Source organism: Martes martes (genome assembly GCF_963455335.1).
Source record: "Martes martes genome assembly, chromosome: 18".
Classification (NCBI taxonomy): Eukaryota; Metazoa; Chordata; class Mammalia; order Carnivora; family Mustelidae; genus Martes; species Martes martes.
Genome location: NC_137906.1, coordinates 9,919,131 through 9,945,955, shown reverse-complemented (window position 1 = coordinate 9,945,955; position 26,825 = coordinate 9,919,131). Strand labels below are relative to the sequence as shown.

Sequence of the window (26,825 nt, the reverse complement as noted above, 5' to 3'; positions counted from 1 at the left end):
AGAGCATTTCGTTAACGTCCGTGCTGCACCTAAGATCGTAACTTACTCGAAACAGAAACAGAGTTTTAAATGTATTTGCTTACAATAGTTTCTCCCCCTGGGCCAGAATTCCGAAATTCCTGCTTTTTAAATTTGATCTAGGGAAGGGACATGCACTGTTCACACTCTCTGAAGGGCTCTGTTTTGACGTCTGAAGGGTGGAAGGTGTACTTTTTTGCTGCTGAGCATTTGCCAATTACTGTGTGCTTTTTGATAATTGTCTTTACTGTCTTGTTTCCCCCCCCAATAATCCTTACTGTGTATGAGTATATGGGAAGTTTTTATGTAAATAACATAAATAGAAAAAAAAAAAGATGATTTTCCTCCCCATCCTCAGGAAAGCATTTCCGAGTGCGGGAGATGTTCCTTGTCTCCATTCTGTCAGTTTGAGGTGAGAACAACCCTATTAAAGTCAGTTTATGACTTGCACTGTGAAGAACAGTTTATATTTTCTTTTCTTTTCTTTTCCTTTTTACCTTTTTGTTGCCTTTTTTCATGCTGTAATTTTTGCTTTGGTTCAGCCTGCCATGGAAGGGGTAGAGGTGAGAATCCCAGTGGAGGCGCAGGAGGGGGTGTTGTCGTATTTGGTTTTGCTGTGACTTGTGGTTCTGTGGTGGACAGAGTGCGTTGTGCCTTGGAGTGCAGTGAGCCGTATCGTCTGTCTGTGGCAGAGTCGTATTAGTACCATTGCTGTGAACTGTCCGGATGCCACGCATGTTTCCTATTAGGACGTTTTAAGCAAGATTCTAAGTTCTTTGGTTTTTCTACATGTTCGAATGGCAGTATGTCAACACCGTTTAAGATTCGACTGGGTTTCGCTCTCAGAATGTTCGTATGAGCTCATACATCTAGCAGCCTCTTGGGAGGAAACCACACAGAGAGTGTCATACCTGCTAGGAGTTGGGAGGAGCTCTACTTTCTTTCACACTCCCAAGTGCCTGCCTGCCTGGAGTTTAAGACCTCCTTGCCTCTCCGCACCCAGTCCCCCCGCATCTCTCGCTCACGCACACCACACCGATGTTGTCCCGACACTGGGACCTCGGACATTCAGACCCCGAGCTTTCCCTCTGCTGTAAAATGGGGATGATAACATCCGTCAGTCCTATCTTCCGGTGGTGTTGTGGAGACCAAAATAAGTGATTGTTTGCACTTTGAAAACGAAAACCCATAATGCAAAAGTGCCATTATGAGCAGGCTGTGATTTCAGAACAGAGCTTGCTCTGTGTGAAGACCTGGCAATTCTGTAGAAGAGAGCTCTACAGGAGAGGTGGGGTGACCCTGAGCCACCTTTTGTCATTTCTTCCCCAGCTCACTGTTTGGCCTTTCCCTTGGTAGAGGCTTTCGGGGAAGTATCTCAGACGCCCTGGGGTGTGGTCCCTCCTGACAAGTGTTTATCATCCCCGTTTTACTGTGCTTAGTGTGACGGGCCACCTGTTGCACACGAGGCAGGGCGGTACATCAGGGAGTCTTCCCTTGTCTGGCCAGGGCTCTGGTCACGTGGGGTCTCTTTGAATTGCGGATTCCAAACCATGGGGACTGCCACTGAGAGCAGAACGTTGGAACAAGAGCCATTGACCATGGAGCTCTTAGCACCTTAAAAGGTGCAGAAATCTTGGCATTTCACATTTTTCGTATGCTTCAGTAGGAGTTTGTCAGCCTCATAGGCCTGGTTGACAAATACTTAGTACCATGGTCACTTTATTTACATTAATGTCTAATTTTCAGGATAAATACTTGACGATGTTTTGAAGACTTTCTTTGTGCTAAGTTTTGAGGGCAGAAGGAGTCTGTGCCCTCAGACCTTAGTATATCGGGAAGACCCCATGATGTCACAGCAAAGCGGGGGAATCGTAACACTGTCACGGCCACAGGCATGCTCGTCCCCTCCTCCAGGAGGGGCTGGCACAGGCAACCCAGCAGCTCACTTCCAACCCCCGGCCCTGTTCTTGAAAACAGACACAGCACAATCACGTCAGGTGTACACAGCTCCATCTCCCCTCCGTTGACAGATAAAATCTCAAGGCCAAGGGCAGTTACTTTCCTTGAGCCACAGCAGTAACCTGACGTCGGTAACTTGTGGCTTTTTACATGTTAATTCTCTGCTTCTGGTGGCTAGCTTTGCGAATGGAGCTAGACCATAGTAGGGTCTGTAGTAATGTTGGTATCTCTAGCTGGCGACGTTAATTGGCCTATTTTGTAATTTCTGGTTTTCTTCACTAGGAGATGAAAATTTGTTCAGCAATTATAAACCTTTTTCATCTGATCCCAGCTGCACCTCAAACTCTGGTCAAGCCTTTGTTAGAGGTGGTGATGAAAACAGAACGGGCTATGTTGATTGAGGTAATGGTCAAACTCGGGGTTACTTCTGATCCTTTCTCTGTCTGCTGGCTTGTGATGTTTTCACTTTGTTATATTTTAGATGCATTAATCTAACAGCATGAAGATGTCTGATGTTAATATTTGCTTATGGCTGTAGCGCACACCAGTCACAAGGGGGAGACGTGCCGCCTCCTGCCATGGTAGGTCGGTCGACCAACGAAGCCGCAAGCCCTGAGAAGATGCCGTTTCCCCCCATGTTTTCTAGGCCGGCAGTCCCTTCAGAGAGCCTCTGATCAAGTTCTTGACACGGCACCCCTCACAGACGGTAGAGCTGTTCATGATGGAAGCGACGCTGAATGATCCCCAGTGGAGCAGAATGTTCATGGTAGGCGCACGAGGAGTTGGAGTCAGGGGTCCCTGCAGACTTGTGTCAGCCAGTGTGCTCTGAAATCTGAAATTCATAGTTCACTGCTCAGTGCTTCAACTTTACTTTTCTGTCATGTGTCCGAGTGCTAGAAACATCATTGTTGTTGCAGAAAGTTGGAGTGGAGGAATCCTTTAGGATTTTGATGGTGGTAACAAGTGAATGAGCTGCTGAGGTTATGAGACCCCTATAATCACAAAGTATTATTACTGCTGAGGAGCACTTTTTTTTTTTTTTAAAGGGTACTTACGGAGACTTTTTAGCCTGCCTGGAAATATTTAGAAAGAACCTTAGAATTCAGAATATCTAAATCTTTTGTGAGTTTGGCCTAGCTTAAAATGGCTTGTTTTGTTTCATTTTCAGAGTTTCTTAAAACACAAAGATGCCAGACCTCTGCGAGACGTGCTGGCAGCTAACCCCAACAGGTTCATCACTCTGTTGGTGCCCGGCGGCACGCAGACTGCTGTGCGCCCCGGCTCGCCCAGCACCAGCACCATGCGCCTGGACCTCCAGTTCCAGGCCATCAAGGTAGCCTCTCTTCCCTGAGCACCTGAAATCCTGAAAGTTTAGGCAAGACACACACAGAACCCTGTCAGTTCCCTAACCCTGTCACTTCTTTGACAGATCATAAGTATTATAGTTAAGAATGACGACTCCTGGCTGGCCAATCAGCATTCTCTGGTGAGCCAGTTGAGGCGCGTGTGGGTCAGTGAAACCTTCCAAGAAAGACACCGGAAGGAGAACATGGCTGCCACCAACTGGAAGGAGCCCAAGCTGCTGGCCTACTGTCTGCTGAATTACTGCAAGTGGGTGCATCTGTTTGCCTGCCCGTCGAGTGACTTCTTCTGTCCTGCAGGCGAAGCCAGAGCCTGCCTGGGAGTTTGGGCTGAGCTGTGGTTCACTGGCCACGTGTAGTCACGTTTGTTACAGAGAGCAAACGGGGACTTTGAGCTGTTGAAAGTCAGCCCAGGGGCGCCTGGGTGGCCTAGTGGGTTAAAGCCTCTGCCTTTGGCTCAGGTCATGGTCTCAGGGTCCTGGGATCCAGCCCCGCATCGGGCTCTCTGCTCAGCAGGGAGCCTGCTTTCTCCTCTCTCTCTGCCTGCCTCTCTGCCTACTTGTGATCTCTGTCTGTCAAATAAATAAATAAAATCTTTTTAAAAAAAAAACAAAAATAGATGAATGAAAGAAAGGCAGCTCAAAGATGCTGCCTAGTCCTGAAGTGGGCCGGGACTTCATCTGTGCTCTCGCTTGACCCCGCAGACGGAATTACGGCGACATAGAATTGCTGTTCCAGCTGCTCCGGGCCTTTACCGGTCGTTTTCTCTGCAACATGACGTTTTTGAAAGAGTATATGGAGGAAGAGATTCCCAAAAATTACAACATTTCTCAGAAACGTGCCCTGTTTTTTCGCTTTGTGGACTTCAATGACCCCAACTTTGGAGACGAGCTGAAGGCCAAGGTGAGTCCCACCGTTAGACGATGGGAGCTGCGGGCATCGGGGCGCGTTTCCTAGGGAAGCGAGGGCCTGTTCATCTGCTGTGCCTCTAGTGACACTTACACAGCATGGGGACTGCTGTGAGGAAAGTGCCCTTGTTGAGAAGCATGCGGCAGGTCCTAGAGAACCAGTGCTGAGTAGTAGTTTGTTAGTGTCCTTGTTTTTAGAAAATGACTTGTCGGACACGAGGAGAGCAGACAGACTGATGTCACGTTTCCTCCTGTTTTACTCTCCCTTTCCAGCTGATTGCTTGAGTAAAAGTCGGGATGATGAGTCATAACCCGTGACTGAGCTCTAGCTTCCCGGGTGCAAAAGTGACCCCCTGGTGGTCCCGCCCACCTTCATAAAGAAACAAAGAGCATGGCTTTGCTTTCCTCCTCCTTCATTTTTAAATTTTTTTGTAGGTTCTGCAGCATATCTTGAATCCTGCTTTCTTATACAGCTTTGAGAAGGGGGAAGGAGAGCAGCTCTTGGGACCTCCCAACCCAGAAGGCGATAACCCGGAAAGCATCACCAGTGTGTTTATAACCAAGGTGGCATCACTAATAATACGTTGGCATGAAAAGTAACTTAGCAGATGCGTGAGTGAGACAGAGAGAATGTGTGCGTGTGCGTGTGTGCGCATGTGTGGTGGGTTCGTTGAAATAAGCATATTTCCCTAAGGTTCTTTTTTTCCATGATTTCGTTCATTTCTAGCAGAGCATTGTAATTCTTACTGGTGCAGTTTTAAAGGCATCTTCGCTTTAGAATGGACTGACTTTCCACACTAATAAGAGCCCAGTGAGAAGTAGAACATATGTCAGTAAAAACTCAGATTATCAGAGTTAATTTGGAAAAACCCCTCTTGCTGGTCAACGTTTTTGAAGTACAGTTTTCATCTTTAGCTCTGCAAAAGAATCTACCAAAACCCAGTGGGAACATCAGACCGGATCTGGTTCCCCCTTCCTTCTCCCCCGCCCCCCAGGACCTTTTGTTGTCAAGTTCGCAAAACCGTTGCCGTGGCAGCCGTGATGTCTAAAGTTACCTTAGGTGTTACAGTTTCTTACGGCTGCGTTTCCTGTTTGCAGCAGAGGGGGCGTGTGTTTCCTGGAGAAATGCCTGCCCAGTGTTTCTCGCCGGGTCAGGGGTGGGGGCGGGGTGTGGGCTATTCTGTGCAGGTCAGGCCTTCGAACTTCACTGGCAGGCGCTATGTTGGCTTTAGGTCGTGGAGCGTGTGGTTTACACGTTCGCTGGGGTGCTGTGAGCCCCAGGCTATGCCTCGCAGCACACCACAGCTGCCTGAACGCCCTTGGGAAGGACTCAGTTTCTCACCCCTCTGTCACTCTTCTGTCCTAGGATCCAGGTGGAGGGGACTGTTCCCATGGGCAGTTATTGGTCCTTCCATAGTCTTTGTTGCATAAGACAGGCCTCTTTTCTGCAGTTTTCATCCCACCTCTACCTTCTCTAGGAATTCGAGCTGAGCCCAGGGGATCTTTTCGAGTCCCCGTGGTGATATTTGCCTTTTTCTGGGCAGCTGTACTATCCTCTCTGGACTGTCTTTGGGGTTGGATGCTGCTGACGCGGCACAAGTGAGGAGCTAGGATTTGAGTGTTGGAGGAGGACAGATGGCAGCAGGCAGGTGGGGGCCCCAGGGTGGGGCCGTCCAGGGAGAGTGGGGGCAGGGGTCTAAAGGGACCCTGACGAAAGCACAGTTGTGGGGGAAGACTTCAGCCTTTCAGAGCTTTCTGGTAGACGGAAGGGGGTCAGGAAGCCCCCTTGAAGGATGATGCCAGCGGTGCACCAGATTCAGTAGAGACATGTGGGGTGTTCCTTGAGGTGTACTTTTGTTTTTGTATTCATAAAATGTAGGAATCTGATACTTGATTACGTAGAAAACTGTAACCGTTTCTGTAGAGATTTGTTTTCTGGGTAGCATTTTCTGATCACAGTACTCAAAAATCAGGACAAGATCATTAATAACTGACTAGGAAAAAATCCCAATTACTTGGAATTAAAATCCACCCTGAATCAGTTACCTCGTATCAAAGAGGAGGCCCTCCTTGTCCCCTCAGGTACCTTCACCCCCTGCAGGGGGCGCCTGCCCTTCGGCATTGGCATAAATGCAGTGAGTTTCTAATCCATGCACGTGAGAGGAAAATTGATGTGACGTCATTGCTTCCCTTGTCCTAAAACGATGTTATATATGCACGTATAGTGTGTGTGTGTGTGTGTGCGTGCTGTAAAAGCATAAGCTTGTTGTAGAACCCTTCATAGGTCTCAGTGTACACGGCCAGAAGTGAGTTCTTTCCTTGCGTGCCCCTCAGGTGCTGGACCCCGAGAAGCAGGCGGACATGCTGGACTCCCTGAGGATTTACCTCCTGCAGTTCGCCACGCTGCTGGTGGAGCACGCCCCGCACCACATCCACGACAACAACAAGAACCGCAACAGCAAGCTGCGCCGCCTCATGACCTTCGCGTGGCCGTGCCTGCTCTCCAAGGCCTGCGTGGACCCGGCCTGCAAATACAGTGGCCACCTGCTGCTGGCGCACATCATTGCCAAGTTTGCCATACACAAGAAAATCGTCCTTCAGGTGCCGCGAGGCTCCCTCCTGGGCCCCCTGCCCCCCCCCCCCAGCTCCTCCCGACACTCTGTGGGCTTGTGCACATGTGCACGCCACCCCCTCCCACCATCGGGGCCTCCTTTCCTGTTGTCTTTCCCGAAACCATTAAAAATGCTCCTTTCTGCCATCTTTAAGCTCTCTGAGCTCTCCCGTGACTGTGCATTCTCTCCTCCCTCCCCAGTTCCTGCTCTGCTCTCTCGTTCCTCGGCAGCCTTGCTGTTGAAACAACAAAATGTCCCCTTTGTCCACCTCATGCTCCTCTACACAGTGCATTCTGGCTTCCATTCTCTGGTCTGCTGAAACTCTACTGGAAGGCTCAGTCCACTCCTTAGCTAAAGACATGAGGCGCTTCAGAACCCTCATGCTGTCTTGATCCTCTGCTGACGACAAGAGATCTTCCCTGAGTCCCTCAGTGGTTTAGGCCTTGGTGCCAGACGGCTCTGGGTTTGAGTTTGTTTTTTGCTTTCACAAATTCTGATGACCCTGAGTGTGTAAATTACTGTCTCTTAAGAGTTAAAGGTGGTAATACACTTCAGCACTCAGTGTGTCCCGTTAACCTTTTATAAGTGATCGCCCTTGTCCTCTTCTGTGAGGTCACTTCTAAATGTTTTCCTCTGACTCCTTGTCTTGTGAGCTTCTGTGGTGGTAAATCCAAGACCTCGACAGAGCCCATGGCCTCAGACATCACCTCCCATAGGCACGCCTCTGTGGTGCTGTCCGCCCAGCCAGAGACCCAGGGACCAGCCCTGACACTCTGTAGCTCCCCCAGTGTCTGGGCTTGGGTGAATCTTACTGATTTCCAACACCTGTCCTGTCCCCTTAACCCTCAGCACCTGTCAGGTAGTCTTTGTGTCCTGTGACATTACTGACGTCAGGACGTCACCTCTCACTTGCACTAGCCTAAGACTGCCTCCCATGGCAGCTCCTTTCGCTCCCTTTGCCACATGGTGGCGGGAAAGAAAGGGTCTCTGCTTCAGCTGACTTGCCGTGGGTTACATGAGAGCAAGTCCCTGCGGGGAACTAGGTCTCACTCATCTTTATGCACTGTACACTAGCCCGACATTGGCCCATAGTGAGTGCTCGGTAAGAAGAGAATGAATGTGTTCATCACTCAAAACTTAATGAAGGAGGAAGCAACTGTGTTCTTTCCCAATAAGATAGCCCAGAGGAATTTTGTAAAAATCATTTTGCAGAAATACCCTGCCTTGGTTCAGTGATTGGGTTTTTTCTTGTTTCTCTGAGTCTTCGTTCTCATCCCACGTAAGAATCTCTTCCCTGCATTAAGGTATTTCACAGTCTGCTCAAGGCCCACGCGATGGAAGCCCGAGCAATCGTCAGACAAGCGATGGCCATACTGACCCCAGCGGTGCCTGCCAGGATGGAGGATGGGCACCAGATGCTGACCCACTGGACGAGGAAGATCATTGTGGAGGAGGGCCACACGGTCCCTCAGTTGGTTCACATTCTGCATCTGATCGTGCAGCATTTCAAGGTGTGTAGAAAGCAGTGTAGACGGGGCTGTGTGGCATGTTCAGGCATATGCTTTGACCTTTTGCTTCTGTTTAATTTCTGGGGTAATAAGGTGGCTATTCACCTTTTAGAAAAGTTACTTCTGGTCCATTGATGCGTGTGTGTGTGTGTACGCGCGTGTGTCTGCATGTGTGTGTCTGGTTTTGTCAACATGGAAATGGTTCTGGTGTAGAGACTGCGTCCCAGGTGTCTGCTTCTGTCTAGGACTGTGTTTTTCTTGTAAGGACACAGGTAATCGTGAGTACTGATGACTTACTGCTTTGGGAGGTAGTCATCGTTAGCTCTCGGTTTTGGTAACTTGGCTTAAAGAGTTGTTTTGTGGCGTTGGCACCTCCTTCTCTAGAGCCAAATGCCCCACTTTGTTAGATTGATTCAAATGTAAATATTTCCTGTAGATTTCTGATAGAGGAGAAATTTCTTTACAGCCAGCTCTTTTAGAATCAGTGATTTGTCTCTTGGTATGGCTGAATGTCTGTAACATCAAGTCTGAAGTTTGGTACATGTTAGTAGTCTTGCCTACCTAAAGAGAATTCAATGTTTCAACACTTTTTTTTCTCCTTTTTTTTCCCCCTCCTTTTTTTTTTTAATGATTTTTTTATTCATTTGTGAGAGCGTGCCTGCATGTGAGCAGGGGGGAGGGACAGAGGGAAAGGGAGAAGCAGACTCCCCAAAGGGGGATCGTGACCTGAGCAGAAGATGACACTTAACCAGCTGAGCCACCCAGGTGCCCCTGTGTTTGACCATTCTTTGGAGATGGTACTAAAGGGCTGAAATACAGTGTTCTCTGGTGACTCAGCAAGGGGCTGGGGTGGGGGTGGGGTGGTAAACGCCCACACACGTCCTCGGGGGGGATGAGAATTTCCTCGCTCGGCCGTGGGTCAGTGGTCTTGAGCAGGAGTCCGCATTAAGCACGTGTGTTTGTGCGTGTGTGTGTTTCGGGTTCTGGAGGCGTGACGCGACCCTGTGCCCACAGGTGTACTACCCGGTGCGACACCACTTGGTGCAGCACATGGTCAGCGCCATGCAGAGGCTGGGCTTCACGCCCAGCGTCACCATCGAGCAGAGGAGGCTGGCCGTTGACCTGTCGGAGGTCGTCATCAAGTGGGAACTGCAGAGGATCAAGGACCAGCAGGTATGGCTCCCAGACCTGTGTTGTCCCAGACGGCATTGCTTCTGCTTCTCCTTAGAAATCAGTCGGTGAGGTCGTGTGTGTGTGTGTGTTTTTTTTAAAGCCGGATTCGGACATGGACCCGAATTCCAGTGGAGAAGGTGTCAACTCTGTCTCCTCCATTAAGAGAGGCCTATCGGTGGATTCCGCCCAGGAGGTGAAACGCTTCAGGACGGCCACGGGAGCCATCAGCGCGGTGAGCATGTGGGCACGTGCCCTGTGTGCTTGCTTTTATGGGGTCTTCCTCGAGGGAGTTTGTTCATTTACTCCACAAATTCTCAGTGTGCCTCGGTCGGTACCCAGCACCATGCCTGAGACACAGCTGGGAAAGGCTGCGCTCAACGGGGGGACCCCAGTGACACCAGCTTACCTGCTATGTTTCCCAAGTCACCAGACGGCGTTTTCTTTTCTTTCTTTCTTTTTTTTTTTTTAATATTTTATTTATTTATTGGACACACAGAGATCACAAGTAGGCAGAGAGGCAGGCGGGGGGCGGGGAGCAGGCTCCCCACTGAGCAGAGAGCCCGATGTGGGGCTCGATCCCAGGACCCTGGGATCATGACCCAAGCCGAAGGCAGAGGCTTAACCCACTGAGCCACCCAGGCACCCCCAGATGGCGTTTTCTTGATATACGTTTAATACCCTTAGGGTTCAGACGAGAATGGTTCATTCCTTGCAGTAAGACACTGAGAGAAACACTGTAGGGTAAGAAGATTGACATTGAGAACGTGCACCCGTGTTGTGTTGTTTTTTAAGCGATTGTCCCATTTTGTTGGAGGGCAGCCACTGAGAGAGCCCTGAGGTTGCTCGCTCTCCTCGCCCCTTATTGAGGTGATGACTGTGTCCCTCGCTGTCCCGGTGGAACTGCCCCTCCCCTCCCCATTCTTCCTGAGCACGGTCTCTGCAACCACCTGTGTCTGGCTTGGCGTCCCAGAACCACATGAGGTTTTGTCTGTTTACGTGTCCGCCCATGGCGGTGGCAAGCCGCTCTTCCTGGCGTGAGCCCTGCCCGGCCGGCTCACCACGGAGCCTCCCAGCTCCTCTCCCTTCTCTTGCGCTTCCCTCTTCCACATGCAGTTCACAGAGCAGAGCACCCACGGCTCTCTTACCAGATCGAAGTCAGGGGAGCGCCCAGAACAGCGTCTGCCCCATGAGGACGGCGTTCTGTGAGCTGGCTGCGTGGGTCCGTAGCCTGTGTTGGGAATGCGTCGTTAAATATGTTCTTCCTGCCTCTCGTAGGTGTTCGGGAGGAGCCAGTCACTGCCGGGAGCAGACTCCCTTCTTGCCAAGCCTATCGATAAGCAGCACACAGACACCGTGGTGAACTTCCTCATCCGTGTGGCTTGCCAGGTACGGCTTTCTGGATGTCTAATGCTCAGGCTTCTTGAAAACAAAGACTTCTTAGTAGATTCCAGACTGTTGTGTCTGATAGAAATAGACAAACCAAGGTCTGAGGCTCTTTTGTACCAGATTCCATTGATTTCATGACATGCTAATATTTCTGAAACCTGCCTGTGTTTTATGAGTGATAAGATATTTTAAAACCGTTTTTTTTTCTTTCCGTGGTGATAATGGCATATTTTGAAACTGGCCAGGTTATTTAACCTCCAAGGTACCTGTCTCATAAAGGTGCTGCTAGGATGATCCAACGTACATAAATTATATACGACATTTAGTAATTTAAGTGCCTTTAAAAGTTGTGTTTGTTATTCACGTCAGTATGTATTTTCATGGATTTGTTGGAAATCTATTTCTGAAACTTTATCTTTCCTTTTCAAAAAACATCACGAGTGAAATTTTCCTAAGTAGTTTTTTTTTTTTTTTTTTAAGAATCTGGGAATCTTTGGTTTGTGTAATTATTAAACGGAATATTAGGTCTCACCATACCGGTGAGGATTTCAGAGTACTGAGAAGAATCTGCTCAGTGATCGAACCAGTCCCTTCTTGGTGCTCTGGCGTGCTAGGCACAGCCCAGGAGGTCCATGGCGGGGAGCTCAGGCCCTGTTCTGGGGAGCTGCCCGACACTGATCCATATACCACGCAAATGAGTACACATCACCACTGACCTGACGCCCCAGCCAGGGAGCAGGAGGGCCCCATCCGAGAGGGTCCCCGAAGCATAGGAGGCCCCGTTGAGTCAGGCGGGAGAGGAGGTGGCTGGGGGTGGGAGGGGGAGGGGAAGCTGTGCTGCGCGGGCGAGAGGCAGTGTCAGGACACGGAAGACGAACACAGTGAGACGGGGCCTTGAATCTGAGTGCATTTCCAGGTCAACGACAACACCAACACCGCCGGGTCTCCTGGAGAGGTGCTGTCTCGCCGGTGCGTGACTCTCCTGAAGACCGCCCTGCGACCAGACATGTGGTCCAAGTCTGAGCTCAAACTGCAGTGGTTCGACAAGCTGCTGATGAGTGTGGTGGGTGCCTGTGTCTGTCCCTCGCTCCTGGGCCACCAAACCTCCAACCCTCTGGTCCCTCAGCCAATCATGGCTGCTAAGGAGGAGGAGGGAGTTTCACTCCCTGGAAAAGATTTTAAAACATCAGTTTGAGCCCCAGCCCCAAGGGAGGAGCTTTGGAGACATCATAGTTCTCTTGCCTCTTGAGATCTCATTTCTTAAACTGACCTCCTGACTGGATTGGGATAAACTGTTTCAGCTGATTTATGTGACAACTTCTAAAACAAATGTGAGTTTTTAAAGGGGACATGTAGTTTGTTGTTGAGCACTGTAAAGTCAGGTAGCAAAGAAATTAGCGCCCAGAACTAATTTGGTGGGTTTTTTATTTAGTTTATTTCTGTAAAAACCATGATCCTGTAATTTCTGGCAGCTGCAGACCCATTTTAAACATTTGTTACTTTACATTGCCAAGACTGACCTAATTGCCTCAGTTTTTTTGAAAGGTTGTAAAGATTCCCTGTGCTATGAAAACCGTGTGTTCACAGGCTGCCTTTGTGCAGTACATGCTTTGATTCTAACTTATGTAGCACTTCTGGATTTTCTGCCAATTTCTTTTGTCTTTTTCAAAGGTCAAATTACTTTCCTCTCATGCAGTCACGGTTGAGTCAAGTTCAGCCATTAGTGGACGGCTCTGCCACGTGATAGGCTAACATTTTCATGACGTGGTGTGCCGAGCTCATAGCAGCTTTCCACGTTGTTCCCGTAGTGCGTGGAAGATTTTATCTCAGCCCACCGTGTATGCATCTGTATGTGCAGACCACAGAAACAGAAGTTGGAAGGAACAACCGTGCACTCAGTTTTCTGTTGTTATTAATGCTAGCGTCATCTGTTAGATTGATTTCGTGATCCGCCATCTCAAAGATACTTCCTTTTGGAAGGATATTTGTATTTTAAGTAAAAAAGTTGAGAGAAGTGAAATTCGGTGATTGCTTTTTTAGACCAATTTTAGGGATTTTCCCTTTTTTTTCAAGATTTTATTTTTAAGTAACCACTATACCCGGCGTGGGGCTTGAACTCACAACCCTTGAGAGTCACATGCTGTACAGACTGAGCCAGCCAGGCGCCCCTGATTCTCACCCTTTAATATCGAGTATTAGTATTTTTCATGAGCTTTTAAAAGGATGTTTAATTTTCAGTTTTGCCTGATTTGTGTTTCTGTAACGGACTGGACCAGAGGAGTGATGCCGTCTGTGTGTGACCTGTGTTCTCCATTCCAGGAGCAGCCTAATCAAGTCAACTACGGGAATATTTGCACGGGGCTGGAAGTGCTGAGTTTCTTGCTCACCGTCCTCCAGTCTCCGGCCATCCTCAGTAGCTTCAAACCGCTGCAGCGGGGCGTCGCCGCGTGCATGACGTGCGGGAACACCAAGGTCCTGCGAGCGGTCCACAGCCTCCTCTCCCGCCTAATGAGCATTTTTCCGACAGAGCCAAGTAGGTGACCCCTGCCCTGCTGCCGGAGTGGACGGGAGGGCACGGAGCCTGACACTTGAGAGTCTCATCCTCTGGTTCCTGTAGAGAGCGTTTTATTGTCCCTCTTTGTGCTTTCAGCGTTTCTTTCTTTCTTTTTTTTGGTAGAGTTTATCTATTTGAAAGTGAGAGATCACAAGTAGGCAGAGAGAGAGAGAGAGAAGCAGGCTCCCCACTGAGCAGAGAGCCCCATGCAGGGCTCGATCCCAGGACCCTGAGATCATGACCTGAGCCCGAGGCAGAGGCTTAACCCACTGAGCCACCCAGTCGCCCTTCAACGTTCCTTTAAAAAAAAAATGGACATAAGCAGTCATGACGTGGTATTTTTTTGTCTTGCTTTGGAAATGCTGTTTCTCGTCAGCGGAACATGACATTTCCTTAAGGCAGTAAAGGGGAGCTGGGTTATAGTGTTCGGTCAGATGTCGAGCAGCTGCCAGGGTCCGGTTTTGGAGTATTATAAATAAGCGTCTCTTGAGCGTGTTCCCGTAAGGCTTGGGGAGAGAAGATGTCACTTACCTTGGTCGAGTCGGAAGCAGCCCAGAGAAGCATGTGTCCTGCAGCAGGAGAGACCGGCCCAGGCCAGTTGCTCCCGTTCCTAAGATAACTAAAGCTCAGTGTCTAGTGTGAGGAAGGTCTACCTCCTGGAGCCCGGACGGGCCCAAGAACCCAAACCATAGGACCCACATTCTCGCTTCTGTTTCAGGCACTTCCAGTGTGGCCTCCAAGTATGAAGAGTTGGAGTGCCTGTACGCGGCCGTCGGGAAGGTCATCTACGAGGGACTCACCAACTATGAGAAGGCCACCAACGCGAACCCCTCCCAGCTCTTCGGTGAGTGTGCGTCTGCCCTGGTGTTTCTGGCAGCCGTTCCATTTGGCATGATGTCTCTGTACTCTCTGTCCGAGCTTTCCTTCTGGGAAAGGCTCGGGATGTCGGGAGGAGCTATGAGCTGACGTGTGCTGAGGGTGTCTGTGTGTGGCCTGGTACACACGAGGCCCCCGACCCTGTGGTCTGAGAGCACCCTGCACCCGACCAGTGTCTGTGCTTAGTCCCTTCATCTCAGCCTTAGCTGCGGCATTGGGCTGGGGGGAATAGTCCCATGTCACGTGGATCCTGCTGACGCCTGGTTCTACCTCGAACACAAGATGCTGCCAAAGCCGCGTGCACATGTGGACAACTGCTACCTTTCATAGTGTGCTCATCGTTAGTAAACCACTCACAAGACGAGAACTGTCCCTGTCTGTTTGGTGAGGCTCTGGCTGCCCCAGGTGAAATGAAAATTGGTTTCTTGGGTAATCGGGGCAGCTGGACGACTTTGGTCTCCAGAGAGACCCAGAAGTCTAATTTTTGTGAAACTCACATCTGTGAGAAGGATTAGACTTTGGGGGTAGCAATTGAAAAAAATTTTTAAGCTTATTCATTATATAAAATTTTTTAAGTACAAAGGAAGGGGAACTAAAAGTTGTCTCTCTACTTGGTAACATTTACTCTTAACCTCTGGACACGTATGTCTTTTTTCTATATACAGGGATGTAAGTATAGGTATAGGTAACCTTTGTTATGCAAACACTTATATTTGAATTTGCAAAGTGAATACATTAGCTCTCTAAACTCTTACTATTTGCTATCTGAAATTCAGGAGCCAGATAAATTTAGTTGAAATTGATTCCTTAACTGTCAAAGCTTGCTGTCCCTATTTTAGAACCAGATGGTTGAATACTTTTGTGACTTTGTTAAAAGTGGGATCATACGGTAGGTCCCACTCTGCAGCCTGCCTTCCAGAGCATAAAGGTTTTATTAGTTCTCCAGAGGACTCTCTTGGAGCAGAGCTGACGACCATTGGCCCTGTCTCCCTCCTTTGAGGAGGTGACAGCAGGCCAAGGGCAGCACTGGGGCTGGTGCCTGGAGCGTTGATCACACCATTCCCCTCCCTGTCCTCAACCCAGGGCTCAGTTATGGACCTGTCGTCACAAGTGTCAGAGGTTACCTGTTGTAGAATCAGACGGATCATACATTCACTCTTTATTGAGAAATTGTCCAGATCTGTGGTGATGGTTCCTATAAATGGCAAATAAGTACCCTTTTATTGGTGTATAATGGGAGCCTTGACTATAAACTTAAAATTTAAGGTGTAGATCAGGGTCAGGGTGTTCATAAAAATGTCAGCTAGAAAAGGTAACCTTTTTTTTTTCCACATAACTCCATGTTCATGCTCTGATGCAATTTTGCTCATTTTTATTGATCTTAGTTTTACAGAATGGGTACAAATTGAATTCTGTAATATTTATCACATCCAGGTAGTCAGATTTTTTTTTTTTTTCAAGAATTTTCTTTCTTCCTTCCCCGCCCCCCCCAAGCATGTCATGGGACTAAAAACTTAGGATACTTCGCCATAACCTAAGGATAAAATCCAGGGCTGTAGGTATGAATGTTGTTGCCACCAAAGCATGGAAGTTGGCTCTCATGCCCGGTGTCGATCCTTAATTAAGAATTTACAAAAGCTTAGAATGTTGACATTTGGGGGCTCATCCATACTTTTGTCAGAAAGAGCACATTTTTGTTTAGTGCATTTTAAAATGTTTTAAGTAGCACATTTTTGTTGTTCCTTTTTAAAAAAACTTCTCTCAAAAAAAAAAAAAAGCCAACCAGCAGATTTCTGCCTTTTAGGGACCCTTATGATCCTCAAGTCCGCTTGCAGCAACAACCCAAGCTACATAGACAGGCTCATCTCGGTCTTCATGCGCTCCCTGCAGAAGATGGTCCGCGAGCACCTGAGCCCTCAGGCGGCGTCGGGCAGCACAGACGCAACCTCAGGTGACAGCCAGCGTCCCTAGGGGTTTTCTCAGACTTGGTGTAACACCCCAGCTGAACTCTGACCCGAACACGCATTCCTGTTGCGTTTCCACAGTCCCTTGTCTATTTGCTCTTGACAGAGAGGGTCTGAGCATTTCATGTAAAACCCAAGTGAGACTCGTTTTCAAAACAAATTACTTTCCAAATCTGTGAGTGTGAGGATAAAGGGATTTTACGTGGTTGCACATTCACGGGAAACATTCACCACTTAATAAGGACGGTCTCGGGATTTTTGCTATGAAACTGCGTGACCAGAGCTGTCATGCCTGACGCAGAATGAAGTCGCAGGTTCCGGGCCTGAGCACTGGGCCCCAGGAACCCAGGTGATACGTCGGCATGGGCAGGAGCTGTGCTAGGCTCCGCTGTTAGAGGCAGCTCGGGACGGAAGTGCTGGGAATGGCGGCTTCAGGACTGGCTGGGTCTGGGTCGCCCGTGCTGGTCCGTCCGCTCCATTGTCCCCTTGCCTGTGCAGAGGCTCTTACGAGGCCACCCTCACGGGGCAGAGTAGCGGGGATGTGGTGAGGCAGCACCTTAAATCCCAGAGCTCTCACTGGAGAAAATACGGGGGGGGGGAGGGGAGATGGGCAGACCCCGATGTGCCACGTAATGCAGAGTGGTCGCCTGTGGGCGCACACGTGTGGATTGTTGGGGTGATTCTCTCTCTCTGCGTGAACAGGAACTGGTGAGCTGGTGATGCTGAGTCTGGAGCTGGTGAAGACACGCTTGGCCGTCATGAGCATGGAGATGAGGAAGAACTTCATTCAGGCCATCCTGACCTCCCTAATTGAAAAATCCCCGGATGCCAAGATCCTACGGGCTGTGGTGAAAATCGTGGAAGAGTGGGTTAAAAACAATTCCCCGATGGCAGCCAATCAGGTGAGCAGCCAGAGGGCTGTGCCCTGGCCAGGCCCCCCCCCTCAGACAGAGAGAGAGAGAGAGAGGGGCAGGCTGTGTGTGTGTGTGTGTGTGTGTGTGTGTGTGTGTGTGTTTCAAGCACAGGTTTCTCAGCTCTTTTCCAGAAAGTTCTCTAGCAAACGTTTTCTCCCCTGTGTTGGCCTTGGCAGTATTTTTCCTTAAGATGAATTTTTCTCACTGTGCTTAGTAGATTTTAACTAGAAGCTTGAAATAAGTAGTCACATCTCTTAATGTAGTTTTATTTGTATTAAAATGTTAAGTGAACCTTACTTCTTAGTCTTTGTATTGGTAAAGTTAAGGCCCCAAAAATTAATAGTGAGGGACTGTTATTGAATTTAGAAGGATGCTTGCAAATGTCTAATTTGTTTAATTCAGTTGCTTTCTCTTCAAAGTGAGCTGTAGCCTCTAGGAAAGTTAGATCCGCAGTTGTCTTGATTTTAAGTATTTGCAGATAGACCCAGGATCTTTCTGTTTAAAAACAAAGATTTACTGATGGAGTTGTAGGAGCTTAAAAGAGAATAGAGCAGATGGCTGGAATACTTCTGAATGTTTTTTCTCAAGCAGAAGTAATTGACCATTTCTTTGAAAAAAAAAAAAAAAAACCCAATTCATACAGACACCTACGCTCCGGGAGAAGTCTATTTTGCTTGTGAAAATGATGGCCTACATAGAAAAGCGCTTTCCAGAAGACCTCGAGTTAAACGCCCAGTTTTTAGACCTCGTGAACTATGTCTACAGGTAATGACCGCGATGAACCAAATACTGCACGTGTGTGTCCACAGTGTGTCCTTTGACTAACTGATGTGGCATGTAATCTTCTCATGATGGCTAAAGCTTGATTGTGCATGTAAATACTAAATCTGTCACACATTAGATGTGCCATTAGCACACCCTCTGCTCAAGTGCTTCATGGGCCTTCGGGGCCTCGTGATCTGCCCTTGGCTCTGGTGTGGGGTTGCGGAACGTCGGCGCCTGCTGGTTCTCTGCCTCTTTGCTTGTGGCCTGCGGGGGCTCCCTCTGCTGCGGCTCTTCACCCCGTTTTCCTCCTTCCGTTTCAGGGACGAGACGCTGTCGGGCAGTGAGCTGACCGCAAAACTCGAGCCGGCTTTCCTCTCTGGGCTGCGCTGTGCCCAGCCTCTGATCAGGGCAAAGTTTTTTGAGGTTTTTGACAACTCCATGAAACGTCGGGTGTACGAGCGCCTGCTTTACGTGACCTGTTCGCAGAATTGGGAAGCCATGGGGAACCACTTTTGGATTAAGCAGTGCATTGAGGTAGGACGGGCTTAGCTCAGCGTCTGTGGCCCGGGCACCAAAACCGGGGTGGGGGAGGGTTAGCACTGTCTGAGAGGAGCTGGAAACCTCCCCCTTAACCTGCTCTCATCTCTTCTAGGAAGAAAAAAGACTTAAAGCTGTGTTTTCAGCTCAAGGGGCTTTTTAGGGGTAATTTTAAGTTCTTAGAAAGTTAAATAGTTTTCCTTAGTTTATAGCTAAAAGATTCATTTTTCCTCATCTATAAAATTGTAAAGTCTGTCTACGTGTCCTTCAGGATGTAACGTACTGTGATTGGTGCCGTCGTTCTTAGAGCGGGAAGTTAGGGCAGCCTGACAGAGCCACGGGCTTTGCGCCCTCTATGATGAGTCGGGGTGCCGGTGACAAGGGCCTGTGTAAGCCTGTCAGGCCGTTCCAGTGGCTGGTCAGATGTCCACGGCAGTGCTGACAGGATAGTGAGCCCTCCTGGGTTTTTGTTTGTGATTGAAATCCACGGTCTTTCCTTGGCACCGGGCCGTCTAGTTTCCCGTGTGTTATCGGTGCTGGTGGATGGTCCTGGTCTCCCGGTGCAGGACGGGTGGAACCTGCAGGTTACTGTGTTACTCTGTCCAGTGGGACTGAAGCTTGTGAAGTTCTCTTCAGGGAAAGGGGCCTTGTGTACCAGGCAAAAGGGAGGACTTGCTAACGTGTTTGTGTTGGTGCCGTGTGTGCGTTCCATAGTGCTGTGTGCAGCACGTGCTGGGAACTTGGCAAAGGGCCACACAGTGAGCGGTTCCTGATTGATGCATCATTGGTTCAAGAGAACTTTTGGTTGCTGTTAGGTGCCAGGCCCTGGGTCAGGTCGTAGAGACATAGATGGAAACGATCTTGACCGCGGTAGGTATGCTGGAGCGGACGGAGAAAGGACTGGTCATAGGGCACCAGCAGGGGATCTGCCATTCCTTCCCTCGTTTGTTCTGCGTGTCTGGTCTGTCACTGCGTGTTACCAGTCAGGGCCACCTGCCTGCTTCTCACCCTTTTTTCTTCCTCCTCCTTCATGTGGCCACCATCACTGCTCACAAGGGTGACAGGAACAATTGGCTCAGTGTCCCCACTTTCCTGCCTACCCACCAGTCTTGTTATTGTGGCAAAATTGTCCTCAGTAAAGCAGATCATGTCCCTCCTTGCCTTGGTACCAGCACAAACTCCAGCTTGTAGGATACGGTCTTTCTGGCCCCCACATGACCAGACCCTTGCGCCTCTGTCCAGCCCTGTGTTGGCCTCCCTCCCTCCCTCCTTAGTCTCCAGCCCTGCTGGCCTCTTGTGTTCCCAGACGTCCCACGTTCCTGACACCCAGGCTAACGCTGGGCGCCCTTGATGCTGTCTGTCTTCTGGGTGTGTTACCACAGTGAGTATGTGTCGTCTTGGTTTGGTTTGGTTCGGGGCCTGTTTTGTTTTGTACTCTGTGTCCGTCGTTGTGTTGGTGTTGGTCTTGTCCTTCCCTCTGACCCTTCAGCTCCACCAGGGCAGGGACACCTTCCTGCGAAGTTGACATACGAATCCAGGGCCTCACAGAGCACCAGGGGGTGCTCAGTAAATATCTGTCCCCAGAATGCACGAGTGCCAGGCCGAGGGGCAAAGGTCAGGTGCTGAAGCATGTTGGGACGTGGGGCAGAGTCATGAAAGTGCTGGCTAGGGGTGGCAGGGGGACTGTTACGTTACAGAAGAGCTCATGAGCCCTGCTCAGGAGCCCGCACTGTCCCCTCGGGGCCATGGGAAGCCACCAAGGGGCACAGGGAGAAGAGCACTCGGGTCGCCTGTGTGTGAGGAGGGAGGTTTGAGAAGAGGAGGTTGATGCGTCAGGAACTTAGTCCAGGCAGGAGGAAGCCCGTCTGGTAGGGGAGAAAGATCCTGAGCTTACGTTTTGAGTCAGAGGTCCTGAGTACGGGTGTCTGGAGGAGAGCTTCAGGCTCCATCTAAGCTGGGAAGAAGCACACAGCCGAGCTGTGGGCTAGGAGTCCTCCGCACGTGCGCTCCAGTCGAGAGGACTAGGCCTTAACTCCGGGTCCCTGCACCCCAAATGCCAGGCGAACGTCCTAGGTTTGTCTTTTTCTCTCTAAACCCTCTTCAGCTGCTCCTGGCGGTGTGCGAGAAGGGCACTCCCATTGGCACCAGCTGCCAGGGAGCGATGCTCCCGTCCATCACCAACGTCATCAACCTGGCCGACAGCCACGACCGAGCGGCCTTCGCCATGGTCACGCATGTCAAGCAGGAGCCTCGGGAGCGAGAGAACAGCGAGTCCAAAGAGGAGGTAATGTCGCGGATAGCGTGGGGCCTCCTTTTCACAGCAGAATCCCCGTTTCTGTTGGCGAATTTTGTATCAGCCTTAGATTTTGGAGTTAGATTCGGTCTCTAACCTCGGAGTTCAGTCAGATTTTTCTTTCTTTTTTATCGAGGTACAGTTGACATAAATTACGTTAGACTCAGGTGTCCAACGTAATGATTCTCTGTTTATTCGTATATATTACTAAACAGTCACCACGATAAGTCTAGTTAACACCTGTTATCACACAGTTACAGAAATTTTTTTTATACTGAGAACGTCTACCATCTCTCTCAGCAACTTACAGATGTGCAGGACAGTGTTACTAAGTGTAGTCACCGTGCTGGACATGGCATCCCCAGGACTGACTGATTTTATAACTGGAAGTTGGTATCCATTTTGCTCATTCCTGACCTCTCTGGCAAGCACGGGTCTGCTCTATAGGAGATTTTTGTGCCTATAAGGTTCCACATATGAGTAAGATCATACGGTATTTGTGTTTGTCTCACTTCACTCAGCAAAATGGCCTCAAGATCAATTCACGTTGTTGGAAATGGCAAGATTTCATTCTTTTTTCTGGAATTGTACTCCATCGTATGTAGCCACACCACGTCCTCATTGTCCATCCATCCGTTGAGGGACACTTAGGTTGAATTGATAAGCATCTCGTGTTGCCGTTTGATTTTTGACTTTGTCATGAGCTAGTGCTGCTTAGTATTGGATGTTCTGGTGTTGGTGATGTTTCTCGCCAAGTGAAGGGTAGCCCATGTTGTATTAGCACTACCTTGAGGAGGAATGCCCACGGTGGCACTAGCAGGTTCCACTGACAGCCTGCTGCCGACCTCCCGAATCTCTACCTGGTCCTGGCAGGGGCAGCCCTGGAGCCCAGAGCTGGCCAGCAGGGCTCATGTCCCCATCTTGATGGCCCTTGGCACTCCGAGAGGAGTGGCTGCCACTACTCCAGGCATAGATCTTTAAACTCTGTCTCTTTTAGGTGGTTGGCTCTTAGAAGCTCAGTCTCTTCCTGGAGTGTTGGGTTTTAGAAGCAGCTGCCCTGGGGCACCTGGAGGGCCCAGTTGGTCAAGCGTCTGACTCCTGGTCTCAGCTCAGGTCCTGATCTCAGGGTCGTAAGACTGACCTGCGTCAGGCCCCACACTCGACAGGGAGTCTCCTCCCCCACCCTTTGTGCACCCCACCCCTACTGGGCAGGTGCACATGCGCAAGCTCTCTCTCTTTCTCTCTAAAAGAAATAAAATCTTAAAAAGCAGAGCAGCTAGTTTTGAAGGAGGAGGCACCCTCTTTGCTTTAAAAGAAATAGTTTGATCCCTCTCCTGGTTGTGGGATATCTATTCATTTTATTAATAAATAAGAATTAGAATTTTCTTCTCCGTTGCTAAACACTAGATCGTGTAGTGATATGATCGTTTCCTTCTGTCATTCTGTGTGAACTAAATTACCAACTTGGAAGTGATTCCTCTGCTTTTTCATGGGCACATCCCAGACGGTCAATAATTTGGCTTGGAGGCTGGTTCAGTGATGGGATTTTGGCTGTGACTTCTCAGAAGCTTCCCACAGAAATAAGGTTTATTACTTACTGGGAATGAGTCCTATAAACCACTGTGCCAGCAGGTTCCGCACCGCGGCCCCGACAGTATTCTTACTGTGGACGAGCCAGGCAGCCGGGCAGCCCTCCTGCACAGAGGAATGGCAGGCTCTGATTCCTTAGAATCTTTTACAGTCTTTCTTATTATTGCTGCTTGAAGTTCGTGCTTTCATTCTGCTTTCCACAATCCGAACAGGAGAACAAAACAGTGACCTTTTCATAGTGTTTTTGTTTTGTTTTTTTTTCCTTTTCCATAGCGTCACTTAAAGAGAGATCTGGTCCAGTTAATCTGCTTGTTGTTTTTTCTGGAACTCCAGATTATTTAAATAATTACAGACTTCCAGGAAACGGACTAAAATTTGACTTGCAAAAACATAACAAGTTTGTAAGAGTTGTGTTTGTTGGATTTCCTGTAATCATTTGACCTTTTGGTTTTACCCGTTTGTGTTTTGTCTTGCAGGATGTAGAGATTGATATCGAGCTGGCTCCTGGAGACCAGACCAGCACGCCCAAAACCAAAGAGCTTTCTGAGAAGGACATTGGGAACCAGCTGCACATGTTAACCAACAGACATGACAAATTCCTCGATACTCTCCGGGAAGTGAAGGTCTGTGTGCGGGTTCGGGGGGATGGTGCTTCTTCTTTCTCCGGAATCTGTTGACTCCTCAGGCAAGGCTACTCCCCAGCAGTGTGAAATCGTCTTCTACAAATTACAGTTAACTTTCTTTCATTTCTCAATTGGTGCCATTGTAGTTGTGTGAGACTCTAGAGAGGTTATTCTGTGCAAAGATTTGAGAAAGAATTTACAGTATCTCACAGGAGAAAAATAAGAAAAAGTTAATTTTCCCACTGCTACCATTGAAAGAAATGGTAAAATGGTTTACCAAATTCATGATGAGACATGGCTGGATTATTTTTCAAATGCAATAAAAAAGGAGATGAGAATAGGGTAACATGGTAAGTGAAGTCCACCCCTCTTTGCAGGGAGAAGTTCTCCAGATGCATCTATTTTGAGATTTAGCCAGGTAGAAACTCTCGCTTCTACAAAGTCTAAGATTAATTGTAGGTATGCTCGTTTTTAAAGACTAAGAATCTAGGGGTGCCTAGGTGGCTCAGTTGTTAAGCATCTGCCTTCAGCCCAGGTCATGATCTTAGGGTCCTGGGATCGAGCTCTGCCTTGGGCTTCCTGCCTGCTTCACCCTCTGGCCCTAACCCCCATTTATACTCTCTCTCTCAAATAAAATCTTTAAAAAGTTAAGGCTCCATATACCAAGTTGCTTTTGATGTGTATTACAAAGAAACAGTGATGATTCTGTTCATACCTTGAGCTAGGTGAAAAAAAATTAGAGGGAAACTACCTATTACAGATAGTTTCTGCATTTAAACTTCTCTGGTGATCTATGCTGAGTCTATGCATTAAATCAACCTTTGAACTTCTTTTTTTTTTTTAAGATTTTATTTATTTATTTGACAGACAGAGATCACAAGTAGGCAGAGAGGCAGGCAGAGAGAGAGGAGGAAGCAGGCTCCCTGTTGAGCAGAGAGCCCGATGCGGGCCTCGATCCCACGACCCCCGGATCATGACCTGAGCCGAAGGCAGAGGCTTTAACCCACTGAGCCACCCAGGCGCCCCTCAACCTTTGAACTTCTGAGTGATAGTTGTGGTATTTGTGTGTGGAGAAACATTCAAAACTCAGTCTCCTGGTGCACGGAGCAGGAAGCAGAGCGTTCTTACACGACCATGTAAGGGTCTCTTGTTCACAAACTGAAGACCTTACTACGCCCCTGTCCCCTGCTATCATCACTGCCAGAAGGTGGGCTGGTTGATCAGTGTCCTCAAACCTGAAGGCCTTTCTTGGCTAACAGTCATCAGGATACGTTGCCATGTAGATCCTGACTTACTGGGAGCCTTGGCATAAGCTTGATGATCAGCTCGTTGCGCAAGATCAGTCAGAGTACATTTTAGCAGTGCTAGACAATCGAAGGAAACAGACAAGAGTAGCCAGCCCTCGCGAGGCTTGGGTTCTAGTGGGGGCAAGCAGTAAACAGAAAGAAGTAAAATCAGTATGTACTGTGTCAGGTGGTGAGCGCTCTGGGGAACAGGGAAGCAGCCGGGAGGCTTAGGGACTTAGAGGGCGTGGCGGTGGTCTTCATATTTTTTTTTCCTGTTTGATGGTCCAATCCCATTTAAACATTTTTTAAATTAAAATTCAGTTAATTAACATATACTATATTACTGGTTTCAGAGGAACAGACCTGTGATTTATGCCTTATCCTGTAACACCCAGTGCTTATTACATCACATGCCCTCCTTACTGTCCATCACCCAGTGACCCCATACCTCCCCCTCCCTCCCCTCCAGCTAGCCTCAGTTTGTTTCCTGTGATTGAGTCTCTCATGGTTTGCCTCCCTCTCTGGTTTCATCTGATTTTTTCCTCTCTTCCTCTATGATCCTTTGTTTTATTTCTTAAATTCCACATATCAGTGAGATTATATATGATAATTCTCTTTCTCTGATTGACTTATTTCTCTCAGCATAATACCCTCGGGTTCATCCACATCGTCACAGGTGGCAGGAGTGTTCCTGTTATTATATCATGTGTGTATGGAAGCTGTTTTTTGCAGAGCAAAGTAGGGTTACAAGTCCCTGCATTTGTAAGTTCCACCCTGACATTTTCATTGCTGAAGCTCCTCTACCTGTGAAGTGGTCAGGGGCCAGTGGGCGCCTCCAGGCTCTTTGTTTCTAAGTTTGGAGGGACTAGGGCGCATCTGAACAGGTCTTTCCTGAAACCAGGCAAGCCTGATCTCGTCTCTGCCGTGGGTCTCTGGTCCCAGAACTGACCGTCTTACTCGCGGTGGGAAATCTCTTGAAGCCAGTGTCCCCTCCCTATCTCCCTGGCGCTGAGGGCTGCCACAGAACCCACACCCTTCTTCACCCCTCCCTGTGGTCGCGTGAGAATGAGGACAAGCCAGGAGCCTGTAGAGTCCCCCACCTGCACTCGAGCATTTTTTTAAAATTTAATTTATTTATTTGACAGAGAGCGGGAGATCACAAGTAGGCAGAGAGGCAGGCAGAGACAGAAGGGGAAGCAGGCTCCCTGCCAAGCAGAAAGCCCAATGTGGGGCTCGATCCCAGGACCCTGAGACCATGACCTGAGCCAAAGGCAGTGGTTTAACCCACTGAGCCACCCAGGCACCCCGAGATGAGCATTTTAATCGGCCGGTCTGTGACTGTTTGTGGCTCTTCAGTGCTTTGGCCTCTGCTAAATGACCCGGGGCCGGGAGGCTGCCGACACACTGGCCGGGGAGGACGGAGCCGCCACATGGGGTCATCCAGGTTCACGTGGCGGCCTGAGTACCAGCCAGGAGCATCCTTCACTGAAGCATTTTCCCTGAAATATTTCTGTCTTTGCTTTTTGCATTTTTGGTAGACATGAATGTGAGGGTGATTTCCTTTCTTGGGTTTGCTGTCGGAGAAAGGAAAACATAATCGTGAATCCTCCGTCATTGAACCCCCGTCTCCATGGGGAGGTGGGCCTTATGGGCCCAGTGGCTTCAAGCTGGCTAGAAATCTGCCTGTTCATAAGGAATCCTGGCAGCTAATTCAGACTTTCAGACACAGCAAAGCTGCGGACAAAGTCAGAGGCACCTGTGGATTTGGTTCCCTTTTGGGGCCCTTCATTTCCAACCCTGGCCCCTTTCGCGGGGCGTCCCATTCCAGGCCAGGCCACTCGCTCCCTGTCCACCTCTCCCCCGCCGTCAGCTGCCGAGACTTCTCATTCTTGATCTGATCTTCAGAACTGTCCTTCTTGGCCAGTGACTCACCTCCTGTGCGTGTGCTCCTCCCCTTTCCTCTTCCACGTTGCCGGCGGCCTCGTTTTGCTGGCATCCCTGTGCCTCCCGTCCTCACTCCACATCAGTGCTGCACTCGTACCTCACAGACGCGGTTAGAAAATGCCCTCGAACGTTAAAAAATGTGGGCAGGCCGCTGGCTGCTAAGCACACCGTGGGTGCTCCGAATCTGTGTTTTTGCTCTGACCTGACACTTGCTCAGTCTCCGAAAGTGTGGAAGTGGAGGAGCATCCGCCGAAGCACGAGACGGGAGTGTCCTGCGCGCGGACACGTGGGCTCCTGCGTGGCTCCACGATTCTCTGTTCTTTCTGTAGACGGGAGCCCTGCTCAGCGCCTTTGTCCAGCTGTGCCACATCTCCACAACACTGGCAGAGAAGACGTGGGTCCAGCTTTTCCCCAGGTTGTGGAAAATTCTGTCAGACAGACAGCAGCACGTGAGTATATGTTTTAAATCCCGTTTTGGAAGACGTAGTTTTAGCTGTTGATAAATACCTGTGAATCACCTTGTTAAGTTTCACAGGGCGAGGAGACCGCTGGCC

The 26,825-nt window shown here is 49.2% G+C and overlaps 1 protein-coding gene across 1 annotated transcript in view; it reads left to right on the top strand.

The window, feature by feature from the left end:
* TRRAP (transformation/transcription domain associated protein) overlaps window positions 1-26,825 on the top strand; it is a 115,239-nt gene that overhangs the window by 54,196 nt on the left and 34,218 nt on the right. The window contains exons 32-52 of the mRNA XM_080829791.1: window positions 2,260-2,379; window positions 2,624-2,743; window positions 3,146-3,310; window positions 3,407-3,588; window positions 4,043-4,241; window positions 4,682-4,810; window positions 6,581-6,847; window positions 8,163-8,369; window positions 9,381-9,539; window positions 9,640-9,771; window positions 10,815-10,925; window positions 11,842-11,988; window positions 13,245-13,458; window positions 14,198-14,323; window positions 16,160-16,306; window positions 17,022-17,221; window positions 17,877-17,998; window positions 18,319-18,532; window positions 20,640-20,819; window positions 22,895-23,041; window positions 26,601-26,720. Coding sequence (XP_080685917.1) covers window positions 2,260-2,379; window positions 2,624-2,743; window positions 3,146-3,310; window positions 3,407-3,588; window positions 4,043-4,241; window positions 4,682-4,810; window positions 6,581-6,847; window positions 8,163-8,369; window positions 9,381-9,539; window positions 9,640-9,771; window positions 10,815-10,925; window positions 11,842-11,988; window positions 13,245-13,458; window positions 14,198-14,323; window positions 16,160-16,306; window positions 17,022-17,221; window positions 17,877-17,998; window positions 18,319-18,532; window positions 20,640-20,819; window positions 22,895-23,041; window positions 26,601-26,720 — 3,408 coding nt within the window. The remainder of the gene's footprint in view (window positions 1-2,259; window positions 2,380-2,623; window positions 2,744-3,145; window positions 3,311-3,406; window positions 3,589-4,042; window positions 4,242-4,681; window positions 4,811-6,580; window positions 6,848-8,162; window positions 8,370-9,380; window positions 9,540-9,639; window positions 9,772-10,814; window positions 10,926-11,841; window positions 11,989-13,244; window positions 13,459-14,197; window positions 14,324-16,159; window positions 16,307-17,021; window positions 17,222-17,876; window positions 17,999-18,318; window positions 18,533-20,639; window positions 20,820-22,894; window positions 23,042-26,600; window positions 26,721-26,825) is intronic.